Genomic DNA, 12,836 nt, shown 5'->3' on the forward strand with positions numbered 1-12,836 from the left:
CATCACTGTCAACCTAACATTCCTGTGTCATTAAGCTCCCTCTAGAACTCCTATGCCTGAGTGTAAGAGGACTGCCAGCCCTTCCTACCCCTACAAGATAGGCATTCATTTCCTTGGCTTCCTCAGCTCAGGGGCAGCATAACTGTTGCTGTGGTTGAATTCATCTTCCACAGCTCGTGTTGGAAATGAAATTCCCAACCAAGAATGTTAAGAGGTGGGTCCTTTAAGAGGTGATTACATCTTGAGAGCTCTGCTTTGTGAATGGACTAATGTGGGGAGCCTCTCTGAATGACCCATACCTTCCATCCTGAAGCAAGAGGCTCTGCCCATCACTACATTTCGTGGTGACTTGGGCGTTGTTTCAGCCCAGGAAGTAGAAGGCATGTCTCCAGGCGCTACACTCACCTATTTCTTTGTACTACTTACTACCCCTTTGCCCTGTTTGGGATAGAATGTTCCAAGGAAACGCCCTTTGTGTGTCCCCTTCTCTCACTTGGCCTTTGGGTGTGGCCTTCCTAGCTGTTAGTCAACCTGCTGACAGCAGACATCACAAAGCTAGACTCAACCCCCTGAAACTTGACCCCTGGCTTCATTTGAATGGCTTCTCCTCATGGGCTCATGGGCTCTCTTTCTGCGAACCCTTAAGGTCAGAAGAGCCTTCACAGGACCCAAAGGAAAAGGCATCTCTGTCTCTTGTGTGATTATTTCATGCAGCCCAGTTCACCTGGAGTGACCCTGAGTGTTTTAGTTGTGAGGAACACAACAGGCTGATATCACAGGAGTGAATTGTTACTGTGGGAGTGGGTTCCTGATAAAAGTTATGTGTTTGGACCCTTCTTCCCATCTCTGTTTCTCTCTGCCATGCACTTGTGGGTGTACACAGAAATACACACACACACACACTCTCTCTCTCTCCTTTCTGCCTCCAACTATCAGATGATATAGTAAGAAGGTCCTTGCCAGATGAGGGCCCCTTGAACTTGGGGTTTTTCCCTCTACAACTGTAAGAAATGTCTCTGTTCTTTATTAGTGACCCAGTCTCAGGTATTCTATTATGGTCGTACAAAATAAACCACAACAAATGCTACTCTAGTCCTTAGTGATCAGAGAACTTCTTGATGTGACTGATAGTCTGGATTCTGTTTTCAACCCCTGACCTCAGTTTGTCTCCACTTAAACTGTCTCAATTATGATATAGTTTGGATCTTAAGTGTCCCTCAAAGTCCCATATGTTAAGGGTGTGCCATTCAGAAGTGGTAGAAACTGTAAGAGGTGGGGTCTAGTGTAAACTCTTATGGCACTGGGGTGTCACTTGTTCTAGTCAGCTTTTTTGATGCTAAGACTAAAAGACATGACAAGAAAAATCAGAGAAAGAAAAGTCTAGGGGCTCACAGCTTCAGAAGTCCCAGTCCATAGAGAACCAATTTTATAGCTATGGGCCCAAGGTGAGGCAGAATATCATGGCAGAAGTGTGTGGTAGAGGAAAGCAGCCCAGGACATGGCCAGCAGGAATCAGAGAGGGGGTGGGGTGGGGGAGACTGGGAGAGGGAGAGGGAGAGATCAGGTAGGAGAGGGAGCGGGGTGAGAGTGTTCCGATTACCCTGGACAAAATATAAACCCTTAAAGCAAACCCCCAGCGACCGGCTTCTTGCAGTCACACCCTATCTGCCTATAATTACCACCCAGTTAATCAATACCAGTGGATGAATGCTCTGATGATGTTAAGGCTCTCATAACCCAATTATTTCACTTCTGAAAATTCTTAATTGTCTCACACATTAACTTTTTGGGAATACCTTGTATCTAAACCATACCAGCCCTTGAAGGGGATAGTGGAATCCTACTCCTCAGCTTCCAGCTGCCATGAGATGAATGATTTTGCTCAATCTTGTGTTTGCTGCCATGTTATCTTGCCACAGTCTCCAAAGAAACAGGACCAAACAATCACGTACTCAAACCTCCACATCTCTGAGCCAAAAATAAGCCTTTTCTTTTTAAAAGCCAAGTATTTCAGGGACTTGTTACACTGAAAGAAAGTTGACTAACACACACTGTCTTTCAGGGTTCTCTGAACTGAGTCCTCTGCCCAGGATGGGCAGTCTTTTCATTCTTTTTCTATTTTTTATTCTTTGCCCAAGCAAGGTATTCCCCACTCCTCTCCCCTGGTTTAAAATGCCAAATTGGTATTTATTTTCCAATATATCAACTACCTTGATTATCTTTTTGGATGGCTTTGTGTCCTCAAATAGATTCTTAAGGACAAGGTCCTTTCTGGCATTGTGTACCACAGGCTTGTTACACACCGAGTTTGTCCCTGCAACCCCACTGTTCATGTGTTGAAGCTCTAACCTCTCATGTGATTATCTGGAGACAGGGCCTTTAAGGAAGTAATAAAGGCTGGACTAGGTCATAAGGATAAAGCCACTACGGATAGCATTGGTACCCTTATAGGAAGAGATACCAGCAAGTGCATCCCTGTCTCCTTGAGTATTCACCAAGGAAAAGTCATATATGTATGGAGGGAACAGGTGGCTGTGTGCAAGCCAGGAAGAGAACTTTCATCCAAAACAGAATGATACATAGCTTTGATCTTGAACTTTTAAACTCCAAAACTGCAAGAAAATAAATATCTGTTACAGCAGCCCCCCATTATCTGTATCTGGGATACTTTCTAAGATTCCCGGTGAACTCCTGAAACCATAGTACTGTGTACTGTGTACATATGTACTAACCCTACATATACTATGTTCCTACCCTAAACACACATACTTATGATAAAGTTTAATTTATAAATTAAGAACAATAAAAATTAATAACAATAAAACAGAACAATTATAACAATATGTTTAATAAGCAAGATTTATAAAATTTATTTCTGGAGTTTTCCATTTAATATATTCAGACCACAGTTGAGCTCAGATAACTGAACCTCAGAAAGTGAAATCATGAATAAGGTGGAGGGGGTACTATATTTAAGCCACCCAGAATATGGTATTTTGCTATGGCAGCCTGATCTAATACATGGCTGTTCACTGAAAACACAGCCCCACCCTTGGAGCTGGAGTGAACTTTCAAGGTAGGCAGGTATCTACTATTCTACTGTGAAAGTGTACTAACTTTAGTTTGTTGTTCAAACCTTCCTTCTTCACTACTTCTCAGCAATCCCCATCTTATCCCCTGCTCAGAACAACATCTTGCAATTGTGAACAAGTCTTTCACCTCCTTGTCTATGCCACCTTCTGGCACACCATCAGATATCAAGTCATAGAGAATCCACCATCCCCAGACTTCTTGCATTCCCTGTCACCAGGTCTTATTACCTTGGCCTAAGTTCTTATTTCTTACTTGTTCTTATCTCTAGTTTTCATCTAGTATACAGAAGAGGAAATAGATGCTCAGAAATTAAGCAACATGAGCAAGGTTGCACAACTGACAAATAATAGAATGAGCACTCAAATCCAGTTCAGTTTTGCCCCACATCCAGCATACTTAACATCAGACCTGTTTAGTGCTCTTTCCATCTTGTTCAGATTTACAGTGTTTGGCCTTGTTGTCTGGCTATTTATGAAACGGCTGTATGCTCATTATCAGACCGCAAGCTCTCTGAGGACAGACTTGTGTTGTTCTTCCTAATATCCTGGGCAATGGCTAAGCCAAAGGCTTGTACTGTTCTTTGAGACCAGTTTCTGACTCAAAAGTGAGAAATAAGTGTTCCAATGATGATATGGGAAAAAGATACTTGAGGGCAGGGTGATTTAGAGAAACTCTATAGAAGAGAGAGTTCTGAGCTGGGGTTTGAGGTGACAGAACTTGAGAGAAAGAGAGGTGGTCTGAGGTGGGTCATACCATGGGTTTAGTGTTGAACCAGTAGAAGGAGCTGGGGGGGGGCGTGTGGGGCTGGCACTTCTGTATGGGTACCCACTGTGCAAACTGAGCAAGTTACTTAATTTTTTTAGATATTGGTTTTCTAATGTGTAAAGTGAGAAAGATAAGAGTACCAGTAGGTTAATGTGAAAAATAATGAGGTAATATGTGTACCTAGTATTAACAGTAAACACTATTAAAATATTAATAATATGGTCTGAAAGTTCATAAGTGCACCAGTCTAGTTCTCTAAGTAAATTATTTAACCTGTATTCATAGTCAATTCCATTGCTGTCGATGGATAAAAATAAAAATTACTTGAAAGCATTAATAAATATATAGAAACATTCTGGTTACAGCGATTTTCCTAATCTGTGACTAGTAGGAGTCTTACAAGAGAGTCTCATGTCAAAAATCCTAGAAACTAAAGTGTCAGGAAGAAGGAGAGTGCAACACATATTTCGGGCAGAGCAGATTAACATGGCTAAATCAGACTTAGATTTTGGAAACAGATGGCCAAGACGCCATGCCCGCTCCCCTTCCAGGTTATGCTTTTAAGGACTTGGGTTCATTCTTTTATCTTCCAGTAGTACTTTAGGTTCCTTATCCCAGTGCAGTAAATTGGATGATGTACATAAAACCCCCAAGAATTGGCAGTTAATGACGACAATGAAAGTGTGATCTTTGTGAAACCCAGTTATGGAAGGCCTTGGCTTTTCATCCCGGTGGGACCCGGTTCTCAGCCTACGTTCCTGTAACAGCAAGGTCAGTTTCCTTGGCGAACTTGTCAGAAATGCACGTTCTCAGGCCCATTCAAGACCTCCAGAACCTGAGCCTGGGGGTGGGACTGCTTTTACAAAACCTCCCGGTGATTCTTCTTTAACACCTGCTGTCAAGTAATAGGCAGCCAAAGGAAATTTTTGGCCGATGCAGGAATGTGATAGAGAAGACTTTGATTAAACAGATTGTCCAGGTACTGACTGGCTTCGCAGGTGGCCGGAAGAGGCCTGTTTGTTGACCCTTAGTGGCCTCCAGGTACAAAACACGGGTTAGTGCTGGCGACCCCAAACAGAGTGCTCACGCTCTGCACGCTGTCAGAAACGGCCGGGCAGCCAAGCGACACTCGGCGAAGCCCGGGTAACTACAACCCTGTTACAAACGTAGCCTGGAAAAGAGAAAGGAAGAGAAAACGGTGTAGGGAAACCGGAAACGGGGGTCTACCAGCACTCCACCTGGAGGTGGTGGGGGATGGGGGAGGTGGCGTGAGGAGGCAGGGCGCCCCTCCTCCGCTCGGGAGCACCCAGCTCGCCCCCTCCGCGGCCGGGCAGGGCGCGACACACCCCTCCCGGGGCGGGGGGGGACCCCAGGGGCCGTCGCCTCCAGCTTTGGGGTCCCGCTCCACGCTCTCGCCTTCATTGTTAGTGCGAGCCTGGGCGTTTCCTCAGCCCCAGCACCGCCCTGGGGGAAATCCCCGCCCGCCGTATCCCGGGCCCGGCGTCTCGGGAGCGCGGAGCGGGCCGGGCGCCGAGGCCCCACCCCGGGCGCCGGGCGTCGAGTCCCGGCCGCGGCCCGCCGCCCGGCCATTGTTCGAGCCCCACCCCTGATGAATATTCACGCCGCGCGGGCGCCTCGCCCCGCGCCTCCCCGCCGGGGCTTCGGGGCGTGAGTGCGTTTCCGCCCGTTTTTCCTGCCGGAGAAGGAAAGGGGGAGCTGTTTTCTCTCTCCTCAGAATATATTTTTGGTGTCCCGTTTCTCCTCCTCCCGCGCCGCCGCCGCCCCCTCCCTCCCCGCCTCCCCGCCCGCCTCCGCCTCCGCCTCCCGGGTTATCTTTGTCTCGCTGCCTCGCGCTCACTCGCTCAACTCTCGGCGGCGCCGCGGCCCCTCGCTCCGGGCCCGTCCTCGAGGCGCGCGGGGCGCGGGCGCCGGGGCCTGAGGCGGCGGGCGACGCCCGGGGGGCCTACCGGCCCGCGCCATGGTGTGAGCGCCGTCGCCGCGCACGCTCCGCCCGCCCTCCGCGCGGCCCGGCGGCCGAGAGCCGCGAGCGGCCGAGAGCGCCGCCGTCCCGCCGCCGTCCCGCCGCCGCCGCCCCCGGCCCCGCGAGGAGAGTCCCGGCCGGCCCGGCTGCGCGCGAGCAGCGCCGTCGGCGGCCTGGCCAGCGGCCGACTCCGCAGGGCCAGAGAGAGATTCAGCGTTAGCATTTGTTTTGGGGGTAGCCAACAGGAAAAATGGCGAACGACTCCCCTGCAAAAAGTCTGGTGGACATCGACCTCTCCTCCCTGCGGGTGAGTGGGCCCGCGCGGGCAGCGGGCAGCGGGACCGCGCCCTGGCTGGCCGGGCGCTCGGGCGGCGCCGTGGGCAGAGCCGCGGGCGCGGCGGCCCTTTGTCTGCCGTTCGGCGAGTGCGGGGACCCGGGCGCGACCCTCGGCGCGGCCGCCGCCCCCGCGCACGGGGGCCGAGTGGGGCGAAGCCCACCTCTTTGGTCACCGCCCTGTCTCTCCAATGGCCCGGTCTTTATTGATTCATTTTGGGTCTCTCTTAAATGCTCTCCTCTCCCCTCCTTTCTCTCCAGGACCCTGCTGGGATTTTTGAGCTGGTGGAAGTGGTTGGAAATGGCACCTATGGACAAGTCTATAAGGTCGGTGTGGGGCGCCTTCTTTGTTTCCCGTGGCCTGTTGAAACTTCTTGTTGGGGGACGAGGGAGAAGGTGATGAATCCGCTGCTGACTGGAGGCCACGCCGCTTGGCTGAAGTTGGGAAAGGGGTTTCGCCTTGCATCCCCTTGCTTTTTAAACATCGAGTTTGTATTCACACTGGCCTTAAAAGACCTCATTTCCTGGCTTTGAGATAAGGAAATAAGCTACACAGTTAGGCATGCACTTTAATTCAGCAAAATGGAAAAGGATCCCCCCCCCCAAGACAACCTGATTTTTTCTTTTGCTCCAAATCTGACTTCCTGAGTTGTGTGTCAGTTAAAATTCAGGATAGGCAGGCCTTGTCTATGATTATCCTAAACCACTGTCTTGGCTTTCTTGAAAATTGTCAAGAAAATTGTCGTGTTTCTTCGTTTGAGTGCTTGCCAAGTGCTCAAGGTGGGGAGTTTGGTGTTACCTGGGACTACTTTATAACAACTTTGGCTATCTTACCCTCTACTGATGGAAACATATTTTGGGGAAGCAGGGAGGAGTGTATGTTTGGGCAACAGGAGCAGGAAGAATTACAGTGTGGGGATTATAAAGTATGAATTCCAGGAATAACCTGTTTGACAGCTGTGTAATTGAAACAGAGATGAGGGAGAGCGGGGAGGAGAGAGGATGCCCTGGTTTCACACCCACCCCAGGTCTTTCTCTTTCTTTACATACATTCTTTGTATTTATATTTTATCAACACCTTCCCCCCACCAATGAAACTAGAATCTGGACACTGTGAGTCTGCACTGAGTAGCTGACACCCGATGTGACTAACAGTGTGTTGTTCATTTTTATCCAGTGCACATTCTGGAGATTATGAAAGAGCTGTAGGTGAGGGAGGCACAGGCCTTGAAAATTCAAAACAATGTTAAATTTTCCCTGTCTCGGTTTGTTTTCTTATTGCTAAACGTTTTCTGAAAGTTATCTGCACTGGGGGAGTTTTCTAGCTGTTAAGAGTGGGTACAAGGTTGGGCTTGAGAAAAATTATCTTATGAAGCAGGGCTTTGTTCATTGAAGAATTGTCATTGTCTCATTCAAAACGGGGGGAGTTGGAGGGCTTACTGTAGACTTTGTATTAGGCCAAGTGAAGTGTGGATCTTATTGTCTCCTTTCTGCTTTATGAGTAGGCCTTACCTATCGAACATTTCTCCCCAGCCCCAACTTCCCCTGGTCTGGCAACTACTGACTGGCCTGTGGTCTGAACTTGAGTCCGTATTCTTAGGTGATCTCAAGTGAATTAGCATGTGTTTTGTTGGTTAACTGTTGGGGCTAGGGCCAGATTTTTGAATTTGAAAAGAAGCCCTGTTAGCTGCTCTTCCTGCTGGGCTCAACAGAATTTGGAAGGCTTTGGAAAATTTTGGAAAAGATTGTGTTGCAACTCACTGAGTGACTGGTAACTGGCTTAAAGACATTTTCCCCAGACCCAATGTTTGCCTAACCACCCAGCGGTTTTTTTTTTTTTTTTTCCCTAACCCAGTTTTTCTGGCCAAATCTAAGTGGTGAGTATACTCTTCCAAGTGAGTTAGCCAAAGCTTGTTTTTGACCTGGTTACACAGTAGTTGGATTGTTTGTATATTCCTCGGTCAGCATATGTGTTAAGGGCAGTGAAGTAAGTTAGAAGGCTGGAGCCCTTTTTGAAACCATAAGAAAAAGGAAAGAATAAAACCCCAGTGTGGATTAATTGGTTTTAAGAGATGGGTGCTCTTTATGGTAACAGCTTGGGCAGGTTCATTGTTGTTTCCCCTTCTCATTTCCTCTTTCCTTCCTTGTCCTTTACTGCTCAGGCTATTGAAAGAGATTTACTGAGACTACATTTGGGAAGTATTTGGGATAGTGACAATGACAATAGTGCTCTGACTATAAAGTCTGCACATTTGAGTAGAAATTCTTTAATTATGCAAACCTCCAAGGAATTATAAAAATCTGTGCAGTTGCATATAATCCAGAATAAAGTAGTACTTGAGATTTTGCTGGTTAATTTTACCATTTTGGAAATTTTCAGATATACACAAAGAGAATTACAGTTCAGTTTAATGGTTATCAATCCATGACTGACCTGTTTCATCGGTATCTTCCTCCCCTCCTTTATTTATTTATTTGTTTATTTTTGTGGTGCTGGGGATTGAACCCAGGGCCTGTGCATGAAAGGCAAGCACTTTACCAACTGATCTATATCCCCAGCCCTCCTCCCCTCCTTTATTTTAAGGTCAACCGCAGGTACTATTTTACCCTTAAATACTTCAGTTCATTTATTTTTTTCTTTTAACATATCCACAATGTCATTATCACATTTAGAAAATATCAAATATCCAGCATTAATATTTTCCTAATTGTCTTAAACATGTTAATATCACAAGAAGTTCTTCGATGATTATGAACTGGTACATGGAACTTTAATCTACTGTCTTCAGTAGAGACAAACATCTCTGTTTTCTTTTTAAATGTATAATTTCTAAAGTCATTTACCATTATGCATAGGGGTTTATTTAGGATTTTTGTTGGCTGATTGGTTTGGGAATTAGATTCTTAACACTTGAGTTAACTTATAGCAGTTAATTTATTACTAAATTTTTTTAAGAAAAACATTGTCAGGTAAAACACCTGTAAGCTGAACAACCTGTAGTACTGATATATTTCAGTGTTAAAGTTTCTACATTTTTGTTTTTTCAGTGACAGGTTGCTTATTTTGAGGGGACTGTAATTTTTATGGAGTAAATGAGTTGAGAGTTTCTGAGTTTTGATATGTTCTATGAAAAATACATTTTGGGGGGAAAGTGTCTAGTTTTTAAATTACTTCTGAAAAAAATGGTAAATGGTTGGGTATATTTAATGGCATAAAACTTTTATCTTAAAAAATAGTTGAAAAGTGTTCTTTTCTGTTCAGAGAGGTTTATTTCTAGCTTTATGTTTTCAAGGGCTCATAGGAAAGGATACTCAAAAATTAAAGCTTTAAAAAAAAATTTATGGGGCTGAGAGTATAGCTCAGTGGTAGACAACTTGCCTAGCACTTCCTAGGTCCTGGGTTGATCCCCAGTACAAATATCCCCCAATTTTTTTTGTGAATTTATGTCAGAATATTACATTCAGAGTATCATATAAAAGAAGTGTCTGTGGCACAGTGGTCTGTATGTCTGTTTACTGATTCCCCAGGTTGAATAAATAGAATTTCATTTTTTTATGAGTGATAACATGACAAATTAAAGCCAGAAATAAATCAAATTTGTTTTCATGTTGTTTGGATTTTATTGTTTAAGTATTTGTTTCACCACTTTTTGGTTTTCTTGGTAATTACTGCTATTTTGTGTTTTGTGGGCATATGGCCAGACTCGGAAGGAAAATTCTGAATCTTGAAAGGACTGCAGTGAGGGGTCGAGGGGGAAATCCATTAATAGTAGTTGTTACAGAGTTTAGAATTCAGCAGGTGAAGTGTCTGAAATCAGGGCTTGTTCAAGGAAGGGATGATAGATTTTATGTATGTAAGATGGAACATGTCTGACCCTATCTGTCCTTGGAGGAAAGGTACTTGTAGACCTTGGAGGTTGAGCAGTAGAGTACTCTCAACCCAGAGACCTTGGTGGAAGGGGAGCTAACTGTGAGAGCCTCCTCCTCCAGCCACTGTGCTAATGCTGTACTCCTCAGTTAAGAAAGGCAGGGAGGGGAGGGTGTGCCTGAGAAGGGCCGAGTTACCTTTGGGAATGGCAGGAGGTTTAGGGAGTAGGGGGAGTCTCAGGAAGGCATTATTTGTGCTGGTGTTGAGGAGGACATCATTCTTTAAACACCGAGGAGCTACTGAAAGCTTTCATTGTTTTTGAGCCAGACCCAGTGGCAGTGGAGCAGTCTGTAATCCCAGCTCCTCAGGAGGATGAGGCAGGAGGATTTCAAGTTTAAGGCCAGCATGGGAATTTAGGGAGCACCTCTCTCAAGATGATGATAATGATGACGATTAAAAAAAGGGTTGGGGATGTAATTCAGAGGTAGAGGACTTGCCTAGCATGCCTGAGACCCCAGGTTTAGTCCCTAGCACCACTGGGGGTACGAAAGTGTATGTTAGGATTGGAAATCCCTGGGAGTAGGGGATTTGAGTAGATGATGTTTTGGAAGGAGCAGGTAAGATAGCTGGCAATGGTCCAGAAAGAGGAGGTAAAAGTTGAGTTAGGGTAGTAGTGGCTGTGATGGTAAAGAGGAGGTGAGGTTGTGGCAGATACTTGGGAAACCCTCTTTGCTAGATTTAAGTTGCTGAATCCCCTTATTCTCTGCAGGCTTTGGTATGTCTCTTCAATGAGTACACTGCTCACTAGATAGGAGGAACCTTGTGATTAGCAAGGTGAAAGTGCTAAAATTACTTTTTTTGATTGCTCAGTGGTACAGTGCCATATAAACTATCTGGCTTTTAAAAATCATTACTTTTAACATTTTGGAGCAAGCACTTAAACCTTTGTGAGGGATTCTCTAAATATTATCTTTTAAATGTAGCATCTCTTGTTTTTAATTGGAGGTGAGGACATCCATTGGAGCAATGTGAATTCTGTAGCACTAGATGTTTTCATTAGAAGGAGGGTTGTGTCAGCTGATCTGCTGCTGAGTGGCATGTTCAGACTTGTTCTGATATCTGGATTTCCTTCACGCTAGAAAGATCCTGGACTTCGGTAAGGTGGGAGAAAGCCACCCTGTTGAACAAGTATTGATGTGAAGCTCTTAAAGATTGTCAAACCCACACTTCCCAAAGCTGTTTTCACTAAATCAGGAATATCAGAAGCTTTTACAGAAAATCCAACCACCCCTGCTGATATTGGGTTTTATTGCTTGAAACTTTGTAATAAATATGTATTCATTTGCATACCTGCAAGTATTATATAGATGTGTATTTTTACTTATTATTATAGTCCAGAAATATTATCCACATACTTGTGGTACAGTGTATGTGTTCACTGGTTCACAGATTGAGCCTTGAGGAGTAGAGAGACATTTTTGAAATATTTTGAAATAACGCATCCTGCTTTTTTTTTTTTTTTTTTTTTTTGGGGGGCACTGGTAATCAAACCCAGGGGAACTTTACTACCTAGCTACATTTTCAGTTCTTTAAAAAATTGTTTTTGTTTCAAGATAGGGTTTCATGAAGTTGCTGAGGCTGTCCTGGAACTTGAGAGGTCTTCCTGCCTCAGCCTTCTGAGTTGATGTGATTACAGGTGTGTATCACCACACCCAGCTTGCATATTACTTTTGAAATAATATATCACTGAACAGGTGTGTTGAGCTAAAGAATAATCTAAGGAGTTTTATTCCCAGGGAACTAAATATTGTAAGCTGAGTATGTTTTACCTTATGGAGAGATATTTTAATATATAAATTTCACATATGCTCTTTGTTTTGTTTCTTTGCTTTTATTAGCAGATACTTGCCTAACAGATACGAGCAAGTACCTGAGGTAAGAGCTTGCCACTCTTAATATCAAATATTTCCATCTCTTTCTCAGTTGTATTAAATTTATGATGCCTGGGCTTCCTATTATTACTATCAGTGCTTTAATCTTTTCAATTATTTAAAAAAATTGGCAGAATGCAATAGAATATTTAAATAATTGCCAAATATCCTCCTTTTCAGATATAGGATGTCCAGGCATTGAGGTCAGAACTGTGAAGAGAAGTGAGCCACAACCATGGGGTTACCTGGCAGGTTCATTCCTAGGTATTGGGTAAAGGTGTATTAGGACATTCAAGGTGGAATGTACAAAAGTGCAGATTGCTAAAATCTCAAAATCCCACTATTCATTTAGAATGTGTAATAATTTTAAGGATTGAGACAATTTTAGGTCATTTCTTTAGCTTTTGAGTCAGTATTTAAATTTTTTTTATCATAAATAGATGGATAGTGGGTGATCATGGTTCATTATATAATGAGTATTTGTAAGTAGGTATTTTGAAAATTTATTATAAATAGATTTTTCACTAATTGAGTTTGGCTAGTTTGAATTACCAGTGTTAAAGTATTGTGCCATTTTAATATCTAATTTGGGGGCTGTTCCTTGATTATCAGTGTAGAAATTCCCAAGTACTTATTTAACTTGTAGAAGTTGACAGTTGATTGACTTTAATATGATATTACAAGATATGAGTCCAGGTAATTGTTTTGTATGTATGGAAGAATGGCTAGGAAGAGAATGGAGAATAGGGTAATGTGTTATCAGTGGCAGTGTGGCAGCAATATGTTCTTGGGCTGTATAATGTTATATCATGACTTTTCAAACATAGTATCTTTTGTTTTGAGACTGATCTAGGGATAAAGACTA

At 44.2% G+C, this 12,836-nt stretch overlaps 1 protein-coding gene across 46 annotated transcripts in view; it reads left to right on the forward strand.

The window, feature by feature from the left end:
- The first annotated feature begins 5,923 nt into the window (after positions 1–5,923).
- Positions 5,924–12,836, forward strand: part of Map4k4 (mitogen-activated protein kinase kinase kinase kinase 4) — a 184,446-nt gene continuing 177,533 nt past the window's right edge. For 41 of the 46 annotated variants that reach the window (XM_076833221.2, XM_076833225.2, XM_076833232.2 and 38 more), the window contains exons 1-2: positions 5,924–6,146; positions 6,434–6,499. In XM_076833221.2, the coding sequence (XP_076689336.1) occupies positions 6,090–6,146; positions 6,434–6,499 (123 nt within the window). In that variant the 5' untranslated portion in view covers positions 5,924–6,089. Of the gene's footprint in view, positions 6,147–6,403; positions 6,500–11,948; positions 11,976–12,836 lie in introns of those variants that run through there. The other 5 variants (XM_076833258.2, XM_076833228.2, XM_076833248.2 and 2 more) reach the window with 2 other exon arrangements.

The sequence above is a fragment of the Callospermophilus lateralis genome, chromosome 14 (assembly GCF_048772815.1).
Source record: "Callospermophilus lateralis isolate mCalLat2 chromosome 14, mCalLat2.hap1, whole genome shotgun sequence".
Taxonomy (NCBI): domain Eukaryota; kingdom Metazoa; phylum Chordata; class Mammalia; order Rodentia; family Sciuridae; genus Callospermophilus; species Callospermophilus lateralis.